Genomic DNA, 27841 nt, shown 5'->3' with positions numbered 1-27841 from the left:
TACCTAGGCATGCTCATCCAAATCGTCCCCAATGTTATATAACGCACAGCAATACGCTTTACTTAGACGTCTAATATGCCCTGTTAGTGTATTTTGAGGCACAGAATATGGTACCCAATCAGTAGTTTAAGAGATGACGCCGTTGCCACCGGGGCCGTGTCGCCAATTGCAGCAGCTAGAGGCATGGCCTAACAGCATAACCCGCCATTAACCCCAGCCACTTGCGCTATGATCAGCAGAGACACTGTGCTGTTTAAGCTCGATGAAAGCATCACAATAATTTATAACTGGCTGCGACAACCAAGATGCCCAGCCACATGCTACGCAACCATTGGGTTCGTTAATTAAACGTGGCATAAATACACCGGTAACAGTCAAATAGATTACAAGTCTGAATTCTCGAGCATATAATCACGATCTTCTTCGAAAACTGTGGCAATGGTCTGGCGCAGTCCACCCCCACCCAGCCGAAGCCGTCATTCACTTCACTAAGGCACTGAGATGCCAACCGTAGAAATAAGTTGTAAGTGTGTCTTGACTTATTATCACAATGTACAGAAATGCCTACGCGGCATGCTCTCATCGATCAATTAAGACCTAATGAAGGCAGTGCGTTACAAAGTGGATTGTGAAGCTGGGTGGCTGGTCGGTCATCCAGGTTGGAAACTGATGACTGCCGTGCTAGGTGGCAGTCACTTGTGCCAGATACATAAGTCATGTAGTATGATGATTGGTCCTTTAGACAGTCTGTGGGTTAGGTACTGATTGTCGAGATAGTGAAAGATGCGGAGACATGTTTACGTGATGCCCAGTGGAAGGTCTGGTTAAGTGGCATTGATGGTAACAGCGTAACTGATAAGCATGTTAGCCGAGCAATGGGGTACAATCTAACACTATTTGAGGCATAAATGTAACAACAGTAGTGGGAGGTCGCACCGTAGGACGGTCTGTGATTATTGAGGTCGACTGCTTCCTTGGCACTGGTTGACCTGCATGTCACTGCTTTGATACAGTTCACATGCGTTACCTTGGCGGTACTTTCGTTATGATGTAATTGGCGGTGCGCTGGATGGCGGTTGCCCATGCCTTGGTGGAACGGTGACGGGGTAGATTGGCAGTTTCACCTATATCCGCTAGGGTTGCCAGTTTCATGTTGTCCAGCGGATGACGAAGGAGCAGCAAGTTTCCGAGACCAAGGTATGAATTTCATGGTTTGTAGGTTAATGGGAAAGGATAGGGGGGAAAATGGATGGAAAAAAGTGTAGGTGTATTCTCAGTCGCAGAAAGTGTGCCGAAGGAAATTGTATATGCTGTGTTTCGTGTTGTCATTGGTGTAGAGCAACTGGAAATAGGTGTCAATTATGTTCAGACATCGTAACGCATAGAGATATTGACCACTGTAACCATATGAATTGTAAGATCGTATGTGAACCAAATTGTGACTGTTCATGTTGTTATAGTAGAAGTGCGCGGCGTGTCATCGCTTACATCGTCTTCGCAATCATCGCTCTCATACTCCTGTTCGGTTTATGCATCTTTCACATTCAGCCGCTCCACGACGTCCGCGAATATATCGTCCGCAAATTACCGTTTTGCATCGCATTTTATAATTAAGTATCACAATTTCAATTATCTCACCTATCGCACATTATTATGGATTAACGTCACACTTGTCAAATAACGTATTGTTAAATGTTTTACGATCATTCATTAGCTGGCAATCAGTGAGGCGATCAGAAATTGTATGAGAACATAGCATCCGATGCACATTGGGACACTGAATGAGATTAAGCAAGGTGACATCATTAACATTTACATCTGACGTTTCTTCAGACTCATCTTCCGCTCGTACCTTGTGTTTTTATACGGATATCCGGCTGTTGTGCCTCTCAAACTTACGCAACTAAGGACTGCCAATATCACTCAACTTCCCACTTCTCTTTTACAGATCATTAAGTATCTGAATAATACCTTTGTCATATTTCTAACGGTATTGTCGCCACATGTCTGCTCCTCAACAAATCTCCGGTATGCCCGCACAGCGCCTTACAGTCCATCGATGGCGTGTATCACTCCCTAGAGCGAGTGGCTCTGCAGTGATGCCTGGGCAGTTTTGTGAGTAGCTTGCATATCTGTTAAACACGCCTCTGCTATTCGAACTGCGCATAATAAGGCAAATGAGCGACGCCCACATGGCCGTTTGTGAGATTCGATATGTGATTACAAGGGATTCAGGGATCCCTATGGGAATCATTCTGTGACCTAACATCAACGAAATACTGTATTAGTGGGAGTGTAATAATGTATGATTAGGCGCACTGATATGATGGTTGCTCGTGTGTGTTCAATCATAATTGTCGTAAATGCTTACAGGAACATGGTGATATGGGCGTGGACGGGTTAGACTTAGAGGGCGACAAGGGTACGGGAAATTTTCAAATTAACATAGACATACATTGCATATGAGTCGGACTAAAATGTAAATTGATGGATGCTAATGCTATTACATGTCTTTTGACGTGGCTATAGGAGGCTGTGTAAGCTGAATGTGCATGAAAATCCTAAGCGAAACAGCAGGCCAACTGATCATCATTATAGATGCTTGGCGTGCATATGACGTACATTGCAGGTTTAACAACATGTGGACTGCTATAAGCGTGGCGTGCTGAAGAGCGGCTACGCAGCCGCATTTTAGTTGACCAACTTCAGCCATTGGTAAACTTAGAGTAATATTGTCTACCATGCAAGCACCATTAGTGAAAATATAAATGCAATAAGATAGCAATACCGTGTGTTGATGCTACTGAGATGTGACAGCTATTGCGTTGTAATAAATGCCAGCTGTTGCGATATTGAACTCTACGTCTTTACGCCAAGCCAGCGTATGCCCTTGGACGGAAGGCGGGGTAGCGATCAATGTTAACCTCCTCGGGAATTCCGTCACCGACGAGATTATTTAAAGGACTGCTTGGACGCTTTGACGAGATGGGAAATGCAGCACGTAGTTTAGTCATCATGAGGTAGAATGTCTCGGGAAACATGCCCCACATAATAATAAAGGATGCTAAAATGATTAGTAAGATTACTAAAGCACCTAGCCATATTCTGCACCAATCTTGGGAACATAATTTGCCGCAGTATGTGCATTCAATAACGCAATTGCCGTTCTCGTCTCGTTCTCCACGGGCCCACCTGCATTTTTCTTCAGTACACTCACCTTTGTGGGATTTTTTGCAGTCAATCGGGTATTTGTTGCGATTTAATACAGGACCGCTTGCTTCGTATCTGACGTGGCCGATACACTCGCTGTAGTTTTTGTCTCCGCATCTGCCGATCACGTAGCCGTCACAAGGACCTCCAGAACAGTTGGTAGGATCACACCAGCTACAGCAGCTGCAGATGACGCCGTTGCAGTGTGTTCCGCAGTTGCAACGATAACATTTACATGGCTTCCCATCTTCGCATCGTGTACGGCAACGCTTGCAACTTGATAATCCTTGACAGATGCCATTTTTTCCATTCCCGTAACAATCAGTCTTACAGCCACAGAAAGGAATTCGACATTTACATTTCTCAAGCTTTGTTACACCAGCGCATTTCTCCTTGCAACCTGGGCAATCGGCGTCACAGCACGCCTTGCACTGCGTACATTTGTAATCATAGCAAGGCTCATCGCGGCTAGTGGGACATGTGTTTACGTCACATCCACAAGGATTCGTCCCCTTCTTCTCCCCCATCCTCCCTGACTTCATTCATACGCCACTTGCGGCAACAGACAATATATTCTAAGGCTCCGTCATTATTGAAAAAGCAGCGTTTACGAATATTAGTGCCACACATGCAAGGCGCTAACCAGTCAGCTTCACATGCAAACTTTAATCGCAATCCCAGAGCACTGATACCATGAGCATCCGCACCCACTACATGCATTGACGAGGCGACTTTACAATATGATGGCAATGGGATAACGATCAATCATGTTTTGTCTAATCATGTAGACAACCTCTCATCCGAATCACATCACACCATCCTACTGCTGCCTTTGCTGTGGCACAAACGTGATGGTATCTGGCAACGCATCTAATTGTACCCACTGTCGAGTTTATTATGATCTGCCTGACATATCAACATTAGATGCCAATAATCATTTACATGTGTATTTTGGTAAGCTAAATGCTTCTTGCATTCCAAACGTATGAGGTGATGCGCAACATTCATACCTGCCAATTAAACATCCCCTTTGAATGATGGCACGTCAAACCTTCGCCGCTGTCACAGTTGTTACATACAACGGATGACTGCAATTTTCCACAATGGGTAATTCGTACTGGCCTATTAGGAAACCTGTATTCACCTTCTTAGCAACGCTCAGTCTCTCGCCAGTGCAGTGCCAGTCAACACTCACCTAGAAGCGCAATAATAGTTGCAACACGGTTGTAACTACGCCATCGATGACTTTAAATTCCGCCATGCCTGTCATGGAGCCATGTGATTCATGCCGCTGCTGGTTCAAACCAAAATCCTCCCAGCGTAGCACGGATATTTAGCAATATCGGACGGTTGGCATATAACAGAGTACTCGAGCTACCTACACGAATACATGGCTACCGTCGTGCACATATTTCACGCTCTCAAAGTGCAAATATAGCGTCAAAGCAGCAGTGAAATGAGGTGGCGAAGTTACCTTCCGTTGTAAGTCAGGCTAACATATACTAACGGATGCGATCGCTTTGATAGAATAGACTATATCACACCAACGTAATCTTTATACTAATGCTCACACAAGAATCCAAGATTCCCTCAGGTTGCGTGACACGCGGTCCCGGAGCCTGAACGTTTGGAATGAAACGTCTGCATACCAAAGCTCAACAAGCACTGCTCTGATCACAGTACCAATCAAGAAATAGCTATAAGAAAGATGAAATAAGACGCAGTACCACACGCATATGCGTAGATGCTCGTCAGATGATAGCGCGCTGGATTCCGTCGCAACCGTCGGCTCAGCCGGGAACATAACTCTGTTGAATCAAAAATGAATTATCGTATCACAACACCCAGTTGTAAATCGCACGGGCTGCCGTAAAAAAGCGCAAACACTAACGGATTACCCTGGCACAGCAGTTATCAACGGCAAACCACACACAAGGGCTCAGAGAAAATAACTGCATCCACCAAAAGCAAAGTCAATTATTATAATAGTGGAAGACAGTACAGTACGTGCCTGCATTTCTTTTTGCGTGACTAGCGTGTTGACAACCAGTAGGCCACGCAGCACGCCGTTGACTTTGCAATTCACTACAGACAACCCATCGCAATATTTTAAACGTCTACGCTTCGCTAAAAATTGTATGAATACCTCTAGTTCCAACACGTCTCATTTTTGCCTGAAACATGTCTACCCAGATGACTCGAGTGCTGCGTACTGCATGTCACGTTAATAGTGTGGAGCTGGCTGCCATGTGACTGCTTGGCCATCACCGGGCTTTAACGCTTCGTCAATTTTACGTGTAGGGACGTCCGTAGATTGCGCTGAGGTGCGGGTATATTAGAAGGCAACAACACCGTCGTGCTGATCCGCCATTAAGACAGAGCTGTTTTGTAAACCGGCCTGCAAATACACAAAGACCAGCACTTTCGTAGTATTCCTTAAATAAAACGCATCTTCACAAAATGGCATACAATTCGTTGACTCAGGTCCCTCGTAACCTCAAGGAGGCTGTTGACTGGTTGATGGCCTTGAAAGGAACTACGCCTGACGCCAACTTGACGGCCATGGGTGTTGCACTTCACGATTTTCTTGCAGAAATGCCTGTTGGCTTGAAGCGGTTGCAGGCTCTGGAGAAAATAAAATCTATTACTAGGAAGTTCCTGCGGAATCCGGAGTTAAGTATTCAGCCATTTGTGTTTGACCTGCTGAGGAGATTCAACGGACCTATGAACAAAACCTACCGAGGACTACGCGGTAACGTGATGATTGTGAACGACAGCGATTACAAGAACTTCATACAGACTGACCGCCTCCAGCCTCACGACATCGCAAATGGTCTAGGCACACTCGTACATGGCTGTGAGCACATGTTGGCTAACATAACAGACCCTGAGGAGTACAAGTCTTCTTACACTTCGGAGGCTTCGTGGGCTGGATCATGCCAGGCGGACCCCGAAGCTTGCGCAGTGGTCTTCGTGGGCATTGCTCCGATGCTATACGCGGGTCTACGTTCTTTGCGCGCTGTGGGCAATGTTGCCACTCAGAACGCGTCAATGCCTGATGCGGATGACCGTATTGAAGATGTAATGGAAGCCCTCGGTTACGTAGCTCCGGAGCGCCGCGGTGAAATGACTGGTCCAGAAGTCCGCAAGGCGATGAGGAGTCTGCCTGTGCACACATTGGACCTAGTCTACGACCTTGCTGGATTCTGGGCATTCTACTAAGTATGGATTACATGTAAAATTTACGGGCTGTTCGACAAACAGCGATTTTGCGTCCGGATCACTATGAGCTGGCATGAATTCTCACGAGACATTTGTAATTTTTAAATATAGTTACGCCGCGACATGCATAACATCTTAGTTTGGTGTATCGCGCAACCAACTCCAATGACATGAGAGGAGTACGTTACCAATCAACGCGGTAAATCTGCCCGTGCCATGCATAGACATACCACACGTAACAAATTGAGAGTTTAATAATGTAGTTTAGGATAAGTTGACAGGCCGTGAAAGGCGTTATCTTAATGACTCTGAAGAGTGTTGCAGGGTAAGCGTAGCTTGCGTTTGGTAACATACTATGGCTTCTCGCGGCACAAGATGGAAATTAACTCTCCGACAGTGGGACGCTTCGTTGGATTTACATCGAGTATTGCAACCAGGATATCTCGCATCACAAGCGAATACGTGTTCGGAACACTTGCTATGAGCTCCGATATGTGCGCTTCGAAGTCTCTAAATGTTTCCTTCATCGATTGCACGGTGCATGGGCTGGCGAAAGGGTGGGTGAGTGTCAGCAATTCGTATAACAGACACCCAAGTGCCCACACATCACTTTCGAAGCTCGTGGAAGCATGCGGGTTTGCAATTAATTCCGGTGCCGTGTACATGAGCGTCCCAGTATAAGACACACGCACTCCCGCTACGTGGCACGTATCATAATCCCCCACTTTGACGACAGGCCTGCGGTCGCCTTTAAAAAGTACATTAGAAGCTTTGATATCCCCATGTACGATATTTTTAGAGTGGAAATATTCCACTCCCATACATATTTGAGTAAAAACATCCTCGATGAATGACTCATCGAAATGTACAGGTCCGTTGCTGCGGGCCTTTGCGATCAGGGTATGCAGGTCTCCGCCGTCACAATTTTCATAAACCATAATCAACTTTTGGTCATCGGTTACTAACCAGTCGTATTGGCTGACTATATGCTCCTTTCCCAATGTACAGCCAGCGAATATTCCCAATTGCGTATTTTGTCCGTCGTCTGCTTGAGCACTGTCCACGTTTGCCGTAACTAATGTGGCGCATCCATCCCTGCTATGTTTTATGACAAGTCATTAAGTTTGGCTAAACCTACCTAATTTCCGATGGCGAAAAAGTTTCAGACCCATCGTCCGAGGTCGGCTCCACTGTTGTGCATGAAGCATGCGGTCTTGTACCGCACGACTCCTTATACGCCTCGGCAGGTTGGTCATCTGGAACACCACAACATGATAGGTACTCCGCAATTATCGCACCTTCAACTGCATGGTGGTTGCTCTGCCATGCGCTACCGGTGTGCAGGTCCACGACTTTGGCGAAGCATGGATGCCCCATGGCTGATCTCACGCGGTGAAATGTGCAGTGCGACGGGTTAGACAATGTCGGCATCGCCTCTCCGCAATAGTCGTAACCCATACGGCCAAATTCATTCACCAGCTGAGTGACGTGATTTTCGACGCATTCATCGGGAAGGAATACCGAGGCCTCGTCAACCCCCAATGCGCCATCGTCGCAATAGGCACCGCCAACATCATCGATCGACCATGCTGTTGACCTAGTGGTGATACATCCGATCGAACTTTCCGCATCCTTCGGCGTCCGCCTCACGACGGCACTGCTGTCATAAGCATCCATGGCTTCCCGTGCAGGAACTAGACACAACAGCAAATGGCGTATCACTAATATGGCCACATATGGTCATGTAAGCTCATTAAGTCATCTACACCGCAATGCATGCCGCATTCATTGCGTTGTCCTTGGATAAGCAGCGAATTCTTCATTCATGATAACACCCTCGCCATGCCGAGGATTCCAGGGCTTTCCAAACACTGATTGCAGATGTAGTACGCCATTTGGTATCACCAACCAGACTTATATGATGCTCCACTGAGCCATATTAGATGTGTGTGTAATTGCTGTCAACGGTCGGCAGTTGCACTGCTGTCTACCAGGACATTGACGGCAACCTTATCTATACTCCGCCCATCATGTACACACCCCCTCCAATCGTCACCACTTCATACAACGGCGTGCATTTCATCGGATGTGTAATCTCCTTACGTTGCCCCTCTTGATTTCAGTCGCCGCACAGGTAGGCTACACATCCGATCCTCGTGGCAGGACAGGAAACATCATTTTCTTAATCGTGCCAAATCCAGGCAATAAAAAGGCCATATTTGGCCAATGTTTAATATTTAAAATAGCAGTGACGCATAGGTACGCAGTAACAGCGTAACAAATGTCGCGTGACAAGCGCATCCTCGACGGCGCCCCGGACGACGCTGCCGGCGAACCGTCGCCCAAAAGAGCTCGCGAAGACACGGAATCACCTCGTGAAAACGACCAAGCGCTGGGATCTAACAGCGTCGATACAGTTAGTGCTCCCCGTGTCCACGTCCCCAAGACTAAGTACGCTATAGCCTTCGGGTTAGTGCCAATTGTGGTTAGCACCTCACATACACCGTTAGGTACTTGGGTACTGCGTACCACGGCTTTCAGATACAATCTGGCCCGGGCTCAGAGCACGTGAACACGGTGGAAGGCTGCATGCTGGATGCGCTATTCGCAGCCGGCGCCATTCATGAGTCTCACCGCAGCCTTATTGCAAAGCTTCAACTATCCAAGGCCTCAAGAACCGACAAGGGTGTGCACGCCGCTTGCACGTATATAGGCGGCCGATTCGAGTTATCCCACCTTTCTTCCGGCGAACCTGACGTTTCCAGGGAGAACGCACTGGTGTCCAAGCTGAACGAGCTCCTTCCCGGCGACATCAGGTGCTTCCAAGTGTTGAGGGTCACGCGCGGCTTTTGTGCACGGTAGGCACAATCGCCCGCCTTCACAAGATTCGTCAGGTCGATGTGTTCAAGACGCAGGTACGAGTACGTCTTCCCCGAGTGGCTGTTGCGCAAGCGTTACGTGCTTGACGACGAGTCTAAACGTGAGCTGTTCTCGAAACTGTCCGAGCAAATGGGCGGGAATTTGCAATCTCACGACCACATAAGCTGCCCCCGTATCGGCCGTGGCCCGAGCAATGGATATGACGGCACGACTGAGGATCGCGAACTGGACTTGGTAGGTGGCATTAAAACAAACTGTGCAACTCGGTGACATATTTGTGCAGGCTTCGCTGGAGTCGATTTTGCAAGCCTTCTGCGGTTCCCACGACTTCAGGAACTTCACGCCGAAGCAGAAGGGCATGGAAAACACAACTCAGCGCTTCATTCACGAGTTAAAGGCATGTGGCACGACTTTTACGCTTATATAATTCCGTAGGTGGAGCGCCGCACCGTTTCCGGTACCGATGTTGTGATCGTGACGGTGACGGGGCAGTCCTTTTTGTACAACCAGATTCGCAAGATGATAAGTCTGGCGTACGAAGTGTACCTCGGCACCGCACCTGAGTGCGCAATTCCGTTCACGCTCTCCAAGCGCCACGTCGTACAGACTGCGCTGGCACCTGCCGAAGGGCTGTTCCTCCACCATGTTGGTTTCAGCGGCTCTGTATGCCATAATCGCCTCAGCCTTCCTTCGACGCGTATAACAAGCGGTGCGCGCCTCCTCAGACGCCTTTCATCGAGTACGAAGACGTGGAGGCTCAGGTGGAAGAGTTCAAGCAAGCTCGGTTGTACCCCGAGATCGTGTCTAGTTTCGAGGGCGATGTGTAAGTCGAGTGCTCCCTTTTCGCAACATGCTCAGGTGGAGCACGTGGCTCACTAGGCTGGTGCGCAACCCATTCTTCCTGGAAAACTGCGACTTCCGTGTGTCTGGGGAGCAGCCCACAGGCGCGAAGGGTACTGCCGCTCCCGGCGCCGCCGCAGCGCCTGACCCAGCGGCAGGCGAGGAAGCCTAAAAATCACAACCGTTATGACGACCGCAGCGGAGCCTGCGAAGGAGGAGAAGCCGCTTGGCGGCCCTCCTTATCTCACCGACTATATGACCAACCCGGACAATCCCGTCGTTTTCATGGACATCCAGGTCGGATCGCATCCCTTAGGTGAGATTCCAGCGCTGTGTATAGCATCCAGTGTCAGGCAGGCTAAAGATCGAGCTGTTCGCCGACAAGGTGCCGCGCACCGCGGAGAACTTCCGGCAGTTCTGCACGGGGGAGTTCAAGCAAAACTCGTGCTCTGTGGGCTACAAGGGGGCGCTGTTCCACAAGGTGGTGGCAGATTGCATGGTTCAGGCATGTTTTCGTACGTTTTTCATTGACTGTCTACAGGGAGGCGACTTCGTGAAGGGCGACGGCACCGGCTGCCTGAGCATTTACGGGCACAGCTTCGCCGACGAGAACTTCACCCTGAAGCACACGCGCTGCGGAATATTGAGCATGGCGAACACCGGCCCGAACAGCAACGGGTGCCAATTCAACATCGTGAGCAAGGCATGCGACTGGATGGACGGGAAAAATGTTGTATTCGGTTGTCTTATTGACGACGACTCTACCCTCGTCTTGCGCAAGATGGAGAGCGTAACGGTTGGCGACGACTTCCGTCCCAAGCTGCCGTTGACTATAGCGCAATGCGGTCAGCTGTGATTGCCTTGAATCTTTGCAGTATTTTAATGTTGGTGGCTGCTGAACCACTGCTTGGCCATTCCCACTAATCTATTACCCTCCTTTAACGCAATGGCGATTCCTTCCTTGATGTTTTGTACAGCGCGCTCCTCGAAGGTCTCGGAGTTGCCCCGGGACTTGGGCGGCCTGCCGAAGTACTCGTCCGAGGACAAGCTCGTCTTGTGCGGGTTGAGCGTGACGTTCATCGGCGCGTGCTGCGCGTACGCGCCGCGTCCGAACACCTGGTCCGAGGAGATTCCAGTTTTGCCGGCGAACCTGCTCATGTCCGGCGGCGGTGCGTACTGCTGTGGCGAGCTGGTGGGTGGCGCAAAGGTTACCAAAGGCGTCTGCTCCCGCGCCTGTGGCGTCGGCTCCGTGGTGCGTGTTGCGATTAAGTTTTTCTTCTGTGCGGCCTCGCTGATAATTGACCTTTCAAAGGCGTCGAAGTCCAGATCGACCCTGCCGCCGAAGCCCGCGCCGTGCCCTCCGGAGCCTGTACGCGTTCCCCAGCTGCGCGTGGCGTCACTCGAGCCTCTGCCGAGTGTCATTGAACCGATACCGGTCGAAGCCCTGGGCGCCGCAGTTGCGTTGCTGGTTAACCCGCTGGACATAGTGCCAGTCTGTTCAACGCGCTTGGGCGCTGCGTCGTCATTTCCCAGGTCCAGCAGGTCGCTCGATGGCTGCTTCTGCGAGAACGACCTTTCTGGCGCCTGTTCTCGCACGGTGCCGAGTTCGGCGTCCAACATGGCGGGGTACCTCTGCGCCATCGGCGAGGCGTAGTCGTACGGCTGCCTGGTGAGCCCGATCTGCCTGAAGTAGGTCTTAGCGCGCGCGTTCCCGCCGTGAGCGATGCGTATGAGCTGCTCCCGCGTGAACTTGTCCATGTCGGCGGACCTGACGAAGGAGATGTGAGATCCGAACTGCCTGTGCTTCCCCGAGCAGTTGAGGCACAGATGCACGGCGTAGGTCAGCGACACCCATGTCGGATTTCTGGCGTTGCAGTCGATGCACACGGCGTTTTCCGTCTGGGCGAGGAGCTGCCTGAACACCTTGTCGCGCGCCTCGTCGGTGACGTATCCGCGGGCGTCGACCTGGAGCTTAGCTATCGTATCCATGTTTTGCAATCGCTGTTGTTTACGTGTGACGCCCCGGCGGCGATTCCGGGCGTGGCGGGCATGCCCGACTGGGACCCGCCGAGTTACGCGCTAGGGTGTGTTGGAACAGTGGCAACGTTAGAATCAGGTTACTCCCTTATCCAGGGGTGAATGAACGCCTCCATGGCGGACGAAACGCGGTGCCTGTGGTCCGGCTGCAGGCACCTAAGGCAGAAGTCCCTCATCCTGGGCGCGTCCATCCAGGCCTCCGAGGCGAACGTGAGCCTGGACCCCCTCACCGCCGCCGCCCGCCTGACGTAGGACTTAGCCGTGAACGGTTTGAACGGCGGCCTGCCCTCAGCGAGCGTGTAGAGCAACACTCCTAGGCTCCACATGTCGCTGGAATACGTGATGACGCCGTCGGCCACCTCCGGCGCGTCAAAGGCGTTGTCCTGTATGCTGTTGACCTGCTCAGGCATGACGGGGCAGACCCGGTCCAAATTCGATATTTTGGCCACGAGCTCGCCGTCAGTCGTCTTGTGTATTATGACGGATTCCATACTTAGCCCGGCCACTACCATGCCCTTCCTGTGAATGTAGGCCAGGGCTGCCAGGAGCTGCTTCACGATGCTCCTTATCAGCTCCTCAGTGAAGGTCCTGGGGTGGCTGTCGTGGTAGAACTCCCTGAGGCACACCGTGTTGTTGAAGTCCATGAGGATATAGAACAAATTCTTGTCTTCCAGTATTTGCACGATTGTCACGAAATTGGGGTGCCCGTGCTCGCAAAGGTGCTCGTACAATGCCGCGGCTGAGTGGTCTCTCGAGATCAGCTTGACGCTAAGCATCCTTCCGGTTTCCTTTTCCACGCAGTCGTAGACCTGAACAGAGCTGCCAGCCTCCCGGATCCGCACCAGGCCGTAGTTCACTGCATCCATACCGGGTCTGTGCCCCGCTCTGACGATGGCCGGCGGCGTGCTCTCTTCGTATATACGTCTTGCGGAGGAGCGCACCCTGCGCTCGGCGCCATTGCCTACAGACCTGGGCCTGAATCGCGCGTACTGGGTCGATGTGGTCACAGGCCTGAGGCTGCGGCTGGCCTGTGGCCCCACGAGCTTGTCCAGCCCCTTGGCCGCGCTCGCATCGTTAACGACCTCCACGAAAGAGCAGTTGCGCCTGACCAAGTTGTCGCCCGTTTCGTCCTCAGCCGTATCCGTCACGCTCTCCGGCGACTCCCGCTTTTGGGCGTTGACCAGCATCTGCGACCAGCGCTTGATACGGAGGGCCCTGATGAAGTGCTCCCATTGCAATCCGCTTTTATCCTTGGGCGCCTGCAATCCCATCAGAGCCGCGACGGCCCTCCTTGGCGATGTAACTTCACTCCTCTTGTTGAACGTGCGCGAGACGGACTCGACGAAGCGACTTGAACGCTGGTCACTGTAGGGCCGATGGTCTTTGGGCTCAAGCGTCCTTTTGATGTTGGTTAGGTTCAACGTGCAGTCGAACATGTGCTCTAGGTCGTCCGGGATAACTCCAGGCCACGACCCGGACCTCGAGAACTCCCCGGATCCGCTGTGGTCACTGTGGCGCGGCGCGCAATCCTCGCTAATGCCTAGGTCCGCCGCCACCGAGGACCTGTCGAAGGAGCTGCTTCCGCGCGCGCCGGCGCTAGTGACCCGGTTGAACCCGATGGATGGCGACTGCTGCGCCATCATTGGCTCTATAGGGTTGCACCTGAGTGAATAGGTGGATGCGTCCCTGTCCGTGACACTTCCATCCACGCCGTTGTCACTGATCGCCGACGAGTGCTCCTTCGACCTCCCTCTCCTCGCCCCAACACTCTGCATCGGGACCGGGGATTCGGTTGACCTTCCTACGTTTTATATTGCCTCGGGTACGGGCTACAAGGACCTCAAGGAGTGGGTCGTTGGCTCGATTTGATAATCAGCTGTTCGGGGACCGACTTGGCCACTATCGCCATTCGCTAGCGCTCCGCGTTTCCAGAGCGCGTCCTTTAGCCCGTCAGTTCGTCGTCTGTTGGGGGTATGAAGTGTCCGGGAGCCGCAGTGCTTACGATCGTCGCGGCGCATACATGACCACGCTCACCACACCGATGGCCAATGTGTTGCATTAAGGGGCTCCCGAGGCCCACACAGAGCTATTTCCACCTGTTTATCCGTGTAATCGAGCGAGACGTTTTGGGAGACGTGTATCTCGATTCACCGATCGCGTCGTCGTGTAGAGGCTGGAGCTGTTGCGTTCACTCGCTTTTTGACGGCGGCAAAAGCCCGAATCGAGGGTCTATCCAAATACTAGCACTGCGAAAACAGCCGGGCCGAGCGCGCTGAGACCGTCGGCGGCAACGGAATCTGGTTGATGTCGGGTGGAAGGTCCTGGGATTCTACATGTATGACGTCGCGTAGCGCGACAAGCGTCCGTGCATGAGGTCAGTTTACCCGGTTTCGATTGTCCGCTTATTTTTTCTTTGCAATTAGCGCCGATCCTGCCACGGTCGATCGTCTTTGGCTCCGTTCGTGTTTTTGATGTCGGCGCTCTGGTGACCCGCGTGCTGTCGTATTGTTGGGCCGTTTCCACGTGCGAGCGCGTCGTTTTCGTTTCGTGCGTGCGTCTGCGCTATAATATTGATCGATGGATGTGGTTGACACGTGTGTGGCTATAGCTGCGTACGCTGGTTCGCGGTCCGCCGCGTACCGTTGTTAGTCCAAGCGCGATGCTGCGTCAGCCTTCTATACGTTGTGTCGTGCAACATTTCGTTCTGTGCTGAATTGATGCGGCGCTTTGAATGCGGGGCTGCATTTCGCCGGCATTGCCAGATCCATAATCGTCGATGGGCCTGGGTCGCCGTTTGCAGCATGTGGTATTTTGGCTGTGTGCCGCTGTTGTCGGCCGCTCAGGCGCTGCCCGTCTTCTGCAGCCGCTGGGCGAATTTATCGATTGGGATGTGCTCCTGTTTTTTCTTGCCGTTGGTGCCTTTCACGTACAGGCCGCCGTTGAGCTTGACGAGCGTGACCTGCTGGTCGTCTGCGGTGTACACACCGCGTTTGATTCGCGTCCATTTTATCGTTGACACGTGCGAATTATGCCACCTTCCTAGCTCTTTCTCGACGGGGTCGTTGAATTGCACGGCGTACGGGTGGCGCGGCTTTCCGACGATGAGCTTGGCCTCCGTTTGCGGCTCCTTCTGCTGCGCCGCGGCTCGTCGCTCCACATGTTTTGGCTTCGTGTTGTGGTCGTTTTTGTGCTTTGTCTGCGTGAGCACACTAAGGTCTAGCGCCAGGTGAGGGTACTCCGGCTCCTCGTCGACCGCCTCCACCGGTTTGGCCTCCACGTAGTCGTCTATTGGCCTCGTGGTCGCTGTTAGTTGCCTCGACAGCGATTGTAGATGGTTCTCCGTGGGTATACAGTCGTCGAAAGTGCTGTTGAGCCTCTCCCTCTGCTTCGAGCCTTTCACTTCGTGATACGCCTCCGTGACGGTGCTTGGCCGCCTAGCTAGCGCTGCCGACGAACTGTCGATGGGCACCAGAGCGGTTCCGGAAATCGCCGCCTTTTCGTACGCCAGGCGGCCGAACGCATGCGCCGGCGATGCAGGGGCGCTGCTGGCCGTTGTGATATCCGTGCGCAGTCCCGTTGTTTGCCTGTTACCGTATGTAAAGTGTGAATCGTCGTGGTGGTATGGCGTACGGTAGTCGGTGGAGGAGTAGACAACCCTCTGCTGCATGCCAGGGTATTGCAACATCGTGGTCGGCGTCGCGGGATCCCTAGCACCGAAGCGCTCAATTTGCGGGAACGGCACTTCTATCCGCAGTTCTGGCGGGCTCATATACTGCTGAGTCACCGTGTGTGCATCCATGTTCTTACTGGGGTACGAGCTGATTGTGCCGTTACTTGCCTGGTGGCTGATGGCCCGGGTGTTGGTCACCACTTTACAGCCTTCGTACATCGGGTTGTATATATGCATCCGTAGCAGCCGGTCGCCCTGTTTGGAGACGTACGCCGACTCCGTGGCTCCATCCAGTTTGTACGCGCGTTTATTCGTCGAGTAGACGTGTCTGCAGGACCTCTCCATTTTGCTATTTGTGTTACTGCGTCGAGGGCTAAGCCGCGCTTCGGTCTTACGTAGGCACACGTGCTGTTTAGTATCTACTTGTATTTTTACTGCTGTGCTCGTGGTACAGTGAACTTAGCACGTACACATCGGTTTCACTGGCTTGGCCGTAGCAGCGTAGGTTGGCCTTATGGGCGCCTGCCACTCAAAAAAACAGTTGCAACAGGAATAGTTGTGACTATACACGGCTGTATTGAACCTAAGGCGGTTGGCGTGACGTTAAATCGGCGGCACGGACCGTGCCGTTTGCCGTCCGGAACGTCTGGGAACGGAGGTCTACTGTAGAGCATCACGATACACATACAGGCATATTAGACACTCATCGTAGAATCTAACTGAATCGACTTTTGCTTCCGCGGCACTGTGCCCCCGTCACCGACTCTGCTGCCGTCGGCGTCGGCTGCGAGTCGCTCCCATGCTGCAGAAGCGCACGTACACATCTACCATGTCTGATCAATTCCGCACCACTGAATACTAAAAACTATGGTTACTATCTTTCGCACGGCTATGCCGTAGCGCTCTGGGTGATGTGCAGACTGCCATGGTCTGTCTAACTCGTGGTGATGTGTGCCTATTCCAGAGTGCATTTCCGATCGCATCTCTCGTGCTAGCGCGTGTGAAGTAACGATGGCCGGTCCTGCGTCGGCGTCTGCCGCCGGCAAGGCGAAGCCCGGCGGCAAGGGCGGAGGGGACCACTTCCTGCGCATGGAGTCGCGTGTCGAAAACATGGACTACCTGATAGGCCAGCATGTGTGGATCAAGGTGGACAGCGACGAGCTGTTCGCGCTGGTGACGGTGAAGTCGTACTCCGCCGACAAGGTGTCCGTGTCGTACAACGGCGAGCAGCTGACGGTGCCGTTCGAGCACTGCCTGAACGTGGACGTCATGAACGCGCCGCTGGAGACCCACGACCTGGTGAAGCTCCCGCATGCGAACAGCGCCGTGGTTCTGGACATTTTGCGCACGCGTTTCATGTCCAACCTGATCTACACGTACGCCGGTAAGTTGCTGATTGTGCTGAACCCGTTTCGGCTGATCCCCGACCTGTACGGCCCGAACGTCATCGAGCGCTACCGGAAGTCCGACAGCGCCATGGGGTTCCCGTCGGACGTGCCGCCTCACACTTACGCGGTTGCGCAGTGCGCAATCAGCGGGCTGCTGCGCAACGGGCAGTGCCAGTCGTGCATCGTGAGCGGCGAGTCCGGCGCGGGCAAGACCGAGACTGCGAAGCAGCTGATGAGCTTCTTCGCGTACGGTCCGAGCAAGAGCTCGGACAACGTGCAGCAGGTGGTGATGGGGTCCAACGTGATTTTGGAGGCGTTCGGCAACGCGAAGACGCTGCGCAACAACAACAGCTCGCGTTTCGGCAAGTTCATCAAGATCCTGGTTGCGCCCGAGGGCGGGCTGAAAGGCGGGATCATCTGCAGCTACATGCTGGAGCTGTCCCGCATCGAGTTCCAGGCCGAGGACGAGCGCAACTACCACATCTTCTACCAGTGCCTCAAGGGCCTCACCGTGGAGGAGAAGCAGTCGTACGGGTTCCGCCCGATGGAGTCGTACCGCTTTCTGAACGGCGGCAAGTGCTGCGACGCGCCCGGCATCGACGACGTGAAGGAGTTCGCCGCCGTGCGCCGCGAGCTGCAGACGCTGTGCCCCGACTCCGGGTTCGCCGACTTCATGCGCTGCATTGCGGGCATTTTGCTGTGCGGCAACATCGAGTTCACCGAGGTTGCGGCGATGGGCGTCGAGAACGCCGCGTCCGTGTCCAACCGCGACGACTTCGAGCAGCTGTGCGGGCTGCTGGGGTTCGGCAGCGAGCAGGCCGAGCGCGCGTTGACGACGAAGGTCGTGAAGATCCAGGGCAACGACATCGCGTCCGCCATAACTGTGCCTGCGGCGGAGGTGAACGTCCGCGCGCTGGCGAAGGACCTGTACGGCGCGTTGTTCGAGTTCTGCATCGACAAGATCAACAGCATCATCCAGTTCGACGACAGCGCGCAGCGTTGGATCGGCATCCTGGACATTTACGGGTTCGAGTACTTCCAGCGCAACACGTACGAGCAGCTGCTGATCAACTACGCGAACGAGCGTCTGCAGCAGTACTTCATCAACCGCGTGTTCGCGTCGGAGATCGCGGAGTACGACGCGGAGGGCATCAACCACTCGTCGATTTCGTACACCGACAACTCCGAGGTGCTGCTGGTGTTCGACAAGCCCAACTGCTCGATCTTCTCGTTCCTGGAGGAGCAGTGCCTGATCCAGACGGGCTCCGCGGAGCGCTTCACCGCGAGCTGCAAGTCCAAGATCAAGAGCGAGCTGTTCGTGCCCGCGCAGGGCGCCGTCTGCCGGTTCACCGTCATCCACACCGCGACGGGCGTGACGTACGAGACCGACGAGTTCGTGGCGAAGAACAAGCACAAGCTGAGCCCGGCGATCCTGGAGCTGCTGCACAACTCCAGCAACAGCATTGTGCGCGAAAGCTCCGCGCGCATCCCAGCCGAGACCGGGAACATGAAGGGCAAGTTCCTGGGGTCGAAGTTCCAGAGCTCCATCGGCGCGCTGATGCGGACCCTGAACGAGACCGAGTCGCACTTCATCCGCTGCATCAAGACCAACCAACAGAAGCAGCCGCTGCTGTTCGAGACCCGCAACGTGTACGGGCAGCTGATTTCGCTGTCCATCGTGGAGGCCATCCAGACCATCCACCGCGGTTTCGCTTACCGCGCCACGTTCGAGAAGTTCATCCAGGACAACGAGTTCCTGAACTCCTTCCTGAACTTCCAGTCGTCCGGCGGCAGCGACATGAAGAGCTCGATCGTGACGATCATGCGCAACCTGGGCATCGACGAGAACGAGTACCAGGTGGGCCACACCAAGGTGTTTCTGAAGAAGAACGGCTGGATGATGCTGGAGAAGGTGTTTCTGCAGTACAGCCAGGCGTCCAAGCCGCTGACCGCGGCGCTGTACAGCATCATGAGGGTGTGGCGCAACCGGCGCCACCTGGAGCGCAGCCGTTCCGCCATCATCCGCATCCAGTCCAACATGCGGCGTTACGTCATCCAGGCGTCCAGCATCGCGATGCGCGAGCGCGCGAACGAGTTCGTGGGTCTGGTGTTGGCGCTCGACTTCATGCTGAACGAGGACCCGCGGGTCGGCGCCGCGACCACCATTCAGGCGTGGTGCCGCATGTTCATCTGCCGCCGCCGTTACCTCCGGCAGTTGGAGGCCAAACGCGCCGAGCAGCGCCGCCTGCGTGCGACCGCCAATCTGCGCCGCGTCAAAACGGTCGTCCGTGTGGTGGGCGTTTGCAGGTTCATGGTGCTCGCGTGCGATGAGCGCAGGTTCGTCCGCGCCGCGACGACGATCGCCTCCTTTTGGCGCATGCACGTGGCCATCCGCCGGCTGAACAACCTGCGACTGCGGCGCCTCACCGAGTTCGCCGCCACGATGATCCAGAAGCACGTGCGCGGGTACCTGTGCAGGAAGGGTTACCGCCACCTGCTGGGGCTGCGTGTGCCCGCCACTCGCATCCAGTCCCTGTTCCGGATGTGCCTGGCCATCAACCACCTGCCCCGCGACGTGGGCCTCAGGTGCCGGCAGATCCGCGAGCGTCTGCGCGCAATACAGCGCCTGGCCGTGGTGCAGACCCTGGCGCGGTCCGTGGTGTTCCACCGGCAGCTGCTGGCGGCGCACGACGCCGTGCTGTCGCTGCAGAAGTTCTGCTGGCCGCGGGCGTGCAACAAGGACATAACGCGCGTGCAGCGCGCGGGTGCGACCATCAAGGACCACTGGCGGCGCTACAACCAGTCGTCCGTGGTGCGTGTGGAGCGCAACCGGCTGCTGGACGGCGCGAGTCGGCAGCTGCTCGAGCGCCTGACGACCGAGGAGACCGAGTGCGCGCACCGCGTGCTGCAGCGGAGCGCCGCGTCGAGGAACCGCCGCCTGTTGCCGGTGCATGTGAACGTGTACTCTGACCATCGTCCCGCGTACCCCAGCGGGTGGTCGACGTGCTTGGAGCAGCTGCTTTGCAAGGGCGGCTCCAAACCGCCCGGGATGACATCGGTGGGCATGTGCCTGCGCCACAGCGTGGCCGTGCTGGACGACAGGGAGGTGTACGCGTTCGGCGGCGGGTCCCGGCTGCCCCGCCTCCTGGCAACGGTGCCGCCGCCGCTGCAGGTGACGTCCGTCAAGTGCGGCGCGGAGCACGCGGTGCTGCTGCTGAGCGACGGCACGCTCTACGGCTGGGGCGGCAACGCCAACGGGCAGTGCGGCGTGGCCCCGTCCACTGCGGCGATAAAGTCGCCCACGCTCATCCGCATGCCGTTCAGGGACGGGCAGCCGATCCACGTGCGCTCCGTCGGCGTGGGCGCGTACCACAACTGCGCGGTGGGAGTGAATGGGGAGGTGCTGGTTTGGGGCAGCCACGTCGACCTGAACCTGCCGTCGTTCAACGAGGACATTCTGACCCCGGCGGAGGTTCCTGCCGGGGAGTGGCTGCGCGGCGAGCGTGCGGAAGAGGCGCACTGCGGGCGCCGCGTGAGCTACCTGCTGACCGCGGGCGGGCAGGTCCTGTCCTTCGGCCGCAGCACCAACGGCCAGCTGGGGCACGAGTTCCCCGAGCGCCGCTCGCCGAGGCCGGTGGACCTCCCCGACAGGGTGGTTTCGCTGTCCTGCGGCGGCAACTTCACGCTGGCCGTCACCAGCAAGTACGAGGTCTTCGTCTTCGGGACTGCGCTCTGCGTGCGGGGCGGCAGGGAACTGCAGCACACCTTCGCCCTGCCGACGCCCCTGGCGGTCGACCGCGCCGTGCTGAGGTCGCCGGTGGTGCGTTGCAGCGCGGGGCTGTGGGAATCCAACGTGCTGACGGAGGCCGGGCGGCTGTGCGCCTGGAGCCACTTACGCCTGGACGACGGCCGCGCGCGTCCCATCATCTACGTGTACTCGTGCGCGTCGGAATGCGCGCTGCTGGACGTGCAAAGTGCGTACTGCGGCAGTCTCTCCGCCACTCTCGCCGTCATGCAGCGGCCTGGGCCGTAGGACGCCGGAGCGGCGCCCTCTGGCGGAATCGCCAGCTTATCGGAACTCTAGATCGTTTAAAATAGCCGAAGTGAGCTCTGCAGCCTACACCGTGCCATTCCTCTTCGTGTTAGCGGCGGTCTCGGGGAGACGGCGGCAGCTCGGGGTATAGCGACGCAAAGCGCGTTCGCCAGATGCGGCGCCGCCGCTTGCCGCTCATACAACTGCGCCCCTGAGTATTGTGTAATGGGCCGTTTGGCGGCGCTTGGATGCAGGGCGGCGTTCGTTCGGTGTGTTGCGCGCATCCCACAATGGGAGTTGCGGCTTGTTTCCACGCACCTAGCGTCTATAAGTTCGCCGCCCTTCCCACCACAGTAACGATTCAGATTATGAGGGATATTTTTCAGTCGATTGCCAGATGATGTGTAATCATAAGTGTTAGGTTCGGCGGCTCCTGGATTCCGCCTTTGGTTGCGGACGCCAGTCACCTTCGGGTGCTCCCCTTTCCGATCCAGCTTCTACAAGCGTGTTTGAGGGTCCCTTCTGGTCGGCGCAATGGCCGCGGAGGAGTCCGATGCGTCCGCGAACAAGATGCCCCGCGTGAACAGCCTGATCCATCACTTCCAGCGGCAACGGGGCAGAGACGAGGACAGGTCAATGGTGAAATGTGACAGTGTCACGAGGGTCGAGATTCAGAACCATGTGAGTGCAGATTCGATGAGCGAGACGGGCAGCCGTCGTTTCGGCAGCACCGACAACCGTATCTTGTACCATAACATTTCACCCTCGAACCGGCTGTGGCTGCGCATCTACAAGTACATCCTGAACCTGGGCGTGCTGTTTCTGATCGTGGCGTACACTTTTTACATCGCAGGTTTGTTTGAGCCAATTCTGTACCTGGACGCCGGCGAGTTCACCGACCCGGACGTGTTCCAGCCCTTCAACGAGACCCTGCTGCACTCGTTGAAGACGTTGCATCGCCAGAAGGCGTACTTCACCGTCATCATCGCCGGTATGTTTTCCATAACGCTGCCGTTCGTGAAGATGATCGTCACCACGATCGCGTACGTCATCGCCGTTGCCCACCGCCGCTCCCAGCTGCTGCTGTTCTTCGGCGAGAAGCCCATCGACAAATCTGGGATCCGCACGGAGGACGAGGGCAACATCAAGTACGCCCGCGAGATGCTGATGATCCTGAAGCTCATCTCCAAGTTCCAGATGGTGGACGTGGTTGTGCTGCTGCTGAACGCGGTCTTCTTGCGTTGCGCCTTCGTGTGGGCTCGCCCGGCGAAAGGGCTGCTGTATCTCGTGATATACTGCCTGTTCTCCATCGCCGGCGCGCAACTGGTCAACTTCGCCGTTGAGGGCGAGAAGGACATCTTCGACTCGTGGTGGGCCATCAAGTACGCCATCGTGCCCCGTTACCTGTCCATCCGCTCGTCCGCAAGCTGGCAGGTCTCCGAGGGCTCCACCGACAAGCCGGGCATCCAGCCCCTGGAGAAAAAGCGCTGGTTCGTGTCTGAGGACTTCATTTGCGTGATGGCCGGGATCAACATCCTGTCCTGCATTTCGCTCATGACCAACGAGAAGCTGCTCACCGTCGGCTTCACCATCGAGAAGAGCAAGACCCTGGTGGTGGACTCCTCGACCATGTCGTACACCGACATGCTGATGAACCTGCTGGGCATGGAATACGGCGCGATATCCATGGTGGTGCTGTTTTTCCTGTGCATCGTCATCCCGATGCTGTTTTCCATGTTCTTCCTGGCCAGCGTGTTCGGCTACAACTACTGCATGCGGAACCGCAGCGTCAACGGCCAGCCCGTGGAGATCACGGAAACCGACAACACCGACGAGCGCATGGACTACGAGTGGGACATCCGTTTCACCAGGTTCATTTTCAAGTTCTGCAACATGCTGTCGGAGTGGTCGTGTGGCGAGGTTGTGGCCCTGGCCACGATGGCTGCGATCACGAGCATGAACACCGCTGACCGCGTGACGGTCATCATCCCACCCAAGAAGACGTGCTCGGCTCTGTTCATGATGGGCGCGTTCGGAGTGTCGTCCTTCCTGCTTACCGCGTCTTTCTACATTTGGAACCAAAATGTGAAGCTGGAGTTCAGCCACATCCGTATTTACGTGAAGTACCTGGAGCACCCCGACCGTGGCCACCTGGCCCGCCTGATGTCCGACAACCAGTTCACCGACGACAGCGTGTACAGCGGCTCCATGGGCCGGCCCGTGGTCCGTACGACCAGCCCGCGGCGCCAGTCGTCCTTGCGCCCTCACTTCCTCGTGCCCTACATCGAGTCGATGCGCCGAGTGCTGTACTCGAAGTGGCTGTCAGGTACGTTCTTCGGCTTGCTCACGGCGGTGGCGGTTTTGCTCTCCATATCGGCGTACACGCTGACGTACCCCTCGCCTCACGTCAACGTTGAGGCGGTGTCCGGGTTCCTCAAGAATGACATCCAGGAGATTTATGGTTTGGTGCGGAAGCAGGTGCCGCAGAGTGTCGGCCAGTGCGGCTTCGACGACGACCCGCCTGACCCGCCGTGCGTCGGCGTGGACCCCATCATGGTCACCGAGAACCGCCTCCACATGAGCGTGGTCTGGTTCAGCGGCATGAAGACCATCGAGATAACCTCCGCCGAGTACTTCTTCAGCGTCGAGCGGCGCATGACGTTCAAGTTCATTTTCAAAATCGACAAGCTGAGGACGTACGTGCGCCTTGCCGCCGTCGAAAAGGACAGGCTGAAGAACATGATCGCCGGCGTGATCGAGACCGCGGCTCCGTTCGACGTGGAGGCTCAGCTTTCTATGAAGTGCGTGAATCGCAGTCCGCAGATGCGGGATCTGCGCGTGGATCATATCGTTCTGAGGAACTTCGAGGTGAAAGGCAAGTGGTATCAAGCGGCTGGCGCTTTTATCGACGTCCCGGCTGCCATTGGGACGTGGTGTACTCGGGAGGTTAACCGCTTTCTGCATGACCCCAAGCAGGTTGTGATGTGGCGAGGCATATCGTTCGACATCGCCGAGTTTCTCAACCTGATCGTGTCGCAGAACTGGCCGACCAATTTCGTCTGTCCCAGCAACGACGGCTAGGTAATCGGAGTGTGTGTCTAGCCTGAGTTGGCGGACCTCCCTGCTCTGTGCAGCAATGTGGCAACGCCGCGTTCAAGCGGCTGCTTTTTCCGAATGTAGCGCGATTTGGCGCGACCGTTGGGCTGCGTTTCGGCTGCTCTCCGGTAGGGCCGGCATCGCAAGGCGCCTCTGTGCAGACAGTGCACCCGTCCCCGGGAGCGCTTCTGCGATCACGCGTCGGCAACTGTTTGTCAATCGTATTTTACGCACCACCCTCTGCATTTCCTTGCTCGACGTGTGCGGGCGTTGTAGGTGTGTAGCTGTCTTGGGGCGATGGTCTGCCATCGCGCGTTCGCGGCTGTCTTATTCGCAGCCTGCGTGGCTGCATTCGCCTCGTGCGAGCAGCCTCACACCTCTCTGGAGGTGTATTCGTCGTTCCAGGTGTGTAAAAGGCGTGTCGCCGCGTGTCTATTATGTGCAGCCTATCTTCCTGGAGCTGCGCGATGAGAGCTCTCTGGAGCGCCGTAGGTCGAAGCGCCGCAGAAGTAAGTTTTAGTTTCGCAATAACTGCGTCGATGTGTACGCAACGGCTAATGGTTGCCCAGAGTCCCGCCGCAAGCATTGCTCGAACTGCCGCCTGAAGAGCGAGCGTCACGCGGAGAAAATCAAGGCTCACGCACACGACGCGCTTGGGCACAGCAACGATACCAAGAGTTCGGATTCTGACCACGAGAATCACTCGTCAACTTCTGGGGAGCACGTGACCCACGAGGGCTCCGACCACGCCTCGACCACCAGCGAGGCCAAGGACCATGACGAGCACAAGAAGGAGGAGACGTCGTCGGACCACGCGCCCAACGCTGAGCACAAGGATGATCACGCAGCGTCTGTGAGCGACGAGCACGACCACAACAAGGATACATCGGGTGATGCCCACTCCACGGACACCACAACCGAGCATTCCACCACCACGGACGCTGATCACTCAAGCTCAGAGAACAAGCATTCGGACGCTTCTGCATCGGAGAGTGAGTCGTCAAATAATGCCGGGCAATCCTCGGATTCTGCGGCTCACGGATCCGACTCCAGCCACGAATCACCTGACTCTCACCACGAGTCGACATCCACCAGCCACGAATCACCTGACTCCAACCACGAGTCGTCTAGTTCCAACCATGACTCGTCTGACTCTCACCATGAATCGCCTGACTCTCACCATGACTCATCGGAGTCATCCACGACATCCAGCGAGTCATCTGATTCCAAGCATGAGTCGTCAGACGCCTCGCACGATTCGTCTGATTCTCATCACGACTCATCCGATTCAAGCAGCAGTTCATCGGAGTCTAACCACGATGCGTCTAACAACTCGCATGACTCATCGGAGTCTAGCCATGGCTCTTCTGAAAACGCCCATGACTCATCGGAGTCCAATCATGGATCTTCGGATGCCAACAACAATTCGTCCGATTCTTCCAACGATTCGGCAAACGTGAATTCAAGCAGCTCGGATTCCCACGCAGAATCCCACTCGTCTGATGAGCACAACAGCTCAACATCGTCGGAGGACAACAGCGCGTCTAACGACAATGACACGTCGAAGTCATCTGAGAACACCGAGTCGTCTGCATCCAGCGATGTTAAGGAATCGTCCGACAACAACGATGCTGCCAAGTCTAACGACAACGAGTCTGGCGAGAAGTTGGAGTCCAAATCGTCTGAGGATTCGGATAAATCTGAGCACACTGCGCACACTGAAGAGCACAAGGAATCGGGCGAATCGAACAGTGAAAGTCACGAGCACAAAGACTCCACATCGGAATCTCACGACGGTGAGAAGCACGCCGATGAAAAACCTGCTGACACGTCCGATTCAAAAGATGCACATGGAGGTGAGGGGAATGGCAACGAATCACATGAGGTGAAGGAGCCGGTGGCGCTGTCACTGCTTGAGCACTCCTATGAACACGAATCGGAGGCAGAAACGGAGTCGGAGCAGTCGGAATCAGACTCCAATGAACACCACGATTCGAGTGATGGTGAAACGTGTACTCTGAAGAATGGCTGCAAAAAGGGCACCCACTCGTCGCACCAGGATTCCTCTGACTCCGTGAAGGAGCAGGAGTCGGCCGCTGAACATGTCGCCGAGGATGACGGTAACAGCGAGCACAAGGCCGACGATGACAGCGACAAGAAGGATGGCAACAACGCTCATAAGGAGGATGATGACAACGGTGATAAGCACGTCGAGGAAAGCCACAATACAAAAGATGAAGACAAAAGTGAGAAGACTGTTGAGCACGGCCACGATATGAAAGATGACGACAGCGGCGACCAGAAGGGTGACAACGAGAGCGGCAGCGACACCAACACGGAGAACACCAACGGCGACATAACAGACAAGGACGCCGAAGGTGAAAAATCGCATGATGATACAACCAGTTCCTCGGAGGAAACAAAAAAGGATTCACCCGCGGCGGACTCTGAGGATGCCCACGTAGAGGAGCACGCCTCCGACCGCGTGGCTGATGAACAGAAAACTCCCGGTGAATCTGCTGACCATCATGCGGAAGAGCACGCTATTCGAGCTGTGTCGAGTGAGGCGCACCAAGTGGCGCTCCACGCCGATCACAGAGCTGCCTCTGATGTCGCTCATGAGGGTGAGGGCAAGGCAGCCAAATACGCATCCGCTAAGGGGGAGGAGGACAAATCTTCAAAGGACGAAGCGGAGCACGAGGCTGCTCATCACGAGAAGGAAAATGCCCATGCATCGTCTGAGGCGAAGGTGGAGGCTGGCGCTCACGGCACCCCCCAGCTCTTCGAGCTGCGCAAGCCTAACATGACCTGCACCATCGACTGTGCGGATAACTGCCAAAGTATGTTGGGCGGCAAGACGCAATGCTTTTCGAACGACGACGGCGCGCCCCGGTGCACGCCTTTTGACAACGCCAGCACTCTGGAGTGCGAGGGCGCCCATAGGCCCTGCGTGATGCCACACGTGGAACCCGGCCAGGCTTTCGAGTTGCGCGCCAGCACCGAAGCCGCTCCCCATGCGGGCGAGTTTTCCATCAAGGGAAAGGGGTTCAACGACTGCATCTCCATGCTGCTGATCAGCATGGACCAAGCATGCAGCAAGGACAACATCCACGAGAACATGGAGGCCACCCGTGCGGTGCTGGACCCCGTCTACGACGTGGTTCGCGGCGACGATTCGCTGAAGTTCACCGGCGTCAAGGTCCGCTCCCCCGGCAAGTACCGCGTCTGCCTGTACCAGCAGTACGAGCCCGCCGGGGCCAAGTGGTCCTTCGCCGGGCTCTTCGTGAGCCTGCTGGAGCTCGTCCACCTGAAGCATCACAGCGACTCCGTGCGTACTGTGTACAGCATGGACGCGGGCAGCCTCGTGGTGCACTGAATTGTGTACACGCAGAAGACTTGTAGTTTTCTAATGTTACTGGTAGTTAAACGTTGACGCGGGCGTGGCTGTGCGGCGCTGCAGGCGTC

At 55.4% G+C, this 27841-nt stretch overlaps 12 protein-coding genes across 12 annotated transcripts; 6 read left to right on the top strand and 6 right to left on the bottom strand.

Annotated features, from left to right (window-relative positions):
* Window positions 1–2867: 2867 nt before the first annotated feature.
* On the bottom strand, window positions 2868–3050 carry BBBOND_0110540 (hypothetical protein; the record flags this gene model as incomplete). Its single annotated transcript, XM_012911488.1, has 1 exon — window positions 2868–3050. One exon carries the CDS (start codon window positions 3048–3050, stop codon window positions 2868–2870), a length of 183 nt encoding a protein of 60 aa, XP_012766942.1.
* A 44-nt stretch (window positions 3051–3094) lies between these two features.
* Window positions 3095–3520, bottom strand: BBBOND_0110530 (hypothetical protein; the record flags this gene model as incomplete). The annotated part of the gene is made up of 3 exons (XM_012911487.1): window positions 3095–3192; window positions 3218–3355; window positions 3382–3520. The coding sequence occupies 3 exons, from the start codon at window positions 3518–3520 to the stop codon at window positions 3095–3097; spliced, it is 375 nt and encodes a 124-aa protein (XP_012766941.1).
* Window positions 3521–5670: 2150 nt separating this feature from the next.
* Window positions 5671–6432, top strand: BBBOND_0110520 (hypothetical protein; the record flags this gene model as incomplete). The annotated part of the gene is made up of 1 exon (XM_012911486.1): window positions 5671–6432. The coding sequence occupies one exon, from the start codon at window positions 5671–5673 to the stop codon at window positions 6430–6432; it is 762 nt and encodes a 253-aa protein (XP_012766940.1).
* Window positions 6433–6785: 353 nt separating this feature from the next.
* Window positions 6786–8109, bottom strand: BBBOND_0110510 (MAPKK-RELATED SERINE/THREONINE PROTEIN KINASE, putative; the record flags this gene model as incomplete). The annotated part of the gene is made up of 2 exons (XM_012911485.1): window positions 6786–7527; window positions 7571–8109. 2 exons carry the CDS (start codon window positions 8107–8109, stop codon window positions 6786–6788), a joined length of 1281 nt encoding a protein of 426 aa, XP_012766939.1.
* A 604-nt stretch (window positions 8110–8713) lies between these two features.
* BBBOND_0110500 (tRNA pseudouridine synthase, putative) lies at window positions 8714–10324 on the top strand (the record flags this gene model as incomplete). The annotated part of the gene is made up of 8 exons (XM_012911484.1): window positions 8714–8917; window positions 8974–9290; window positions 9348–9546; window positions 9596–9713; window positions 9748–9854; window positions 9877–9957; window positions 9996–10135; window positions 10171–10324. The coding sequence occupies 8 exons, from the start codon at window positions 8714–8716 to the stop codon at window positions 10322–10324; spliced, it is 1320 nt and encodes a 439-aa protein (XP_012766938.1).
* Window positions 10325–10338: 14 nt separating this feature from the next.
* On the top strand, window positions 10339–11008 carry BBBOND_0110490 (peptidyl-prolyl cis-trans isomerase, putative; the record flags this gene model as incomplete). Its single annotated transcript, XM_012911483.1, has 3 exons — window positions 10339–10468; window positions 10506–10651; window positions 10694–11008. 3 exons carry the CDS (start codon window positions 10339–10341, stop codon window positions 11006–11008), a joined length of 591 nt encoding a protein of 196 aa, XP_012766937.1.
* A 23-nt stretch (window positions 11009–11031) lies between these two features.
* Window positions 11032–12141, bottom strand: BBBOND_0110480 (Putative GTP-ase activating protein for Arf; the record flags this gene model as incomplete). The annotated part of the gene is made up of 1 exon (XM_012911482.1): window positions 11032–12141. One exon carries the CDS (start codon window positions 12139–12141, stop codon window positions 11032–11034), a length of 1110 nt encoding a protein of 369 aa, XP_012766936.1.
* A 128-nt stretch (window positions 12142–12269) lies between these two features.
* BBBOND_0110470 (hypothetical protein, conserved) lies at window positions 12270–13964 on the bottom strand (the record flags this gene model as incomplete). Its single annotated transcript, XM_012911481.1, has 1 exon — window positions 12270–13964. One exon carries the CDS (start codon window positions 13962–13964, stop codon window positions 12270–12272), a length of 1695 nt encoding a protein of 564 aa, XP_012766935.1.
* A 1064-nt stretch (window positions 13965–15028) lies between these two features.
* BBBOND_0110460 (hypothetical protein, conserved) lies at window positions 15029–15856 on the bottom strand (the record flags this gene model as incomplete). The annotated part of the gene is made up of 1 exon (XM_012911480.1): window positions 15029–15856. One exon carries the CDS (start codon window positions 15854–15856, stop codon window positions 15029–15031), a length of 828 nt encoding a protein of 275 aa, XP_012766934.1.
* A 1014-nt stretch (window positions 15857–16870) lies between these two features.
* Window positions 16871–21280, top strand: BBBOND_0110450 (myosin B, putative; the record flags this gene model as incomplete). Its single annotated transcript, XM_012911479.1, has 1 exon — window positions 16871–21280. The coding sequence occupies one exon, from the start codon at window positions 16871–16873 to the stop codon at window positions 21278–21280; it is 4410 nt and encodes a 1469-aa protein (XP_012766933.1).
* Window positions 21281–21814: 534 nt separating this feature from the next.
* Window positions 21815–24361, top strand: BBBOND_0110440 (hypothetical protein, conserved; the record flags this gene model as incomplete). Its single annotated transcript, XM_012911478.1, has 1 exon — window positions 21815–24361. One exon carries the CDS (start codon window positions 21815–21817, stop codon window positions 24359–24361), a length of 2547 nt encoding a protein of 848 aa, XP_012766932.1.
* A 312-nt stretch (window positions 24362–24673) lies between these two features.
* Window positions 24674–27752, top strand: BBBOND_0110430 (hypothetical protein, conserved; the record flags this gene model as incomplete). Its single annotated transcript, XM_012911477.1, has 3 exons — window positions 24674–24781; window positions 24822–24885; window positions 24946–27752. 3 exons carry the CDS (start codon window positions 24674–24676, stop codon window positions 27750–27752), a joined length of 2979 nt encoding a protein of 992 aa, XP_012766931.1.
* Window positions 27753–27841: the final 89 nt, after the last annotated feature.

Source organism: Babesia bigemina, assembly GCF_000981445.1.
Source record: "Babesia bigemina genome assembly Bbig001, chromosome : I".
NCBI classification, from domain to species: domain Eukaryota; phylum Apicomplexa; class Aconoidasida; order Piroplasmida; family Babesiidae; genus Babesia; species Babesia bigemina.
Note: the sequence above shows the minus strand (reverse complement) of the source record. Positions and strands in the feature narration are given on the sequence as shown.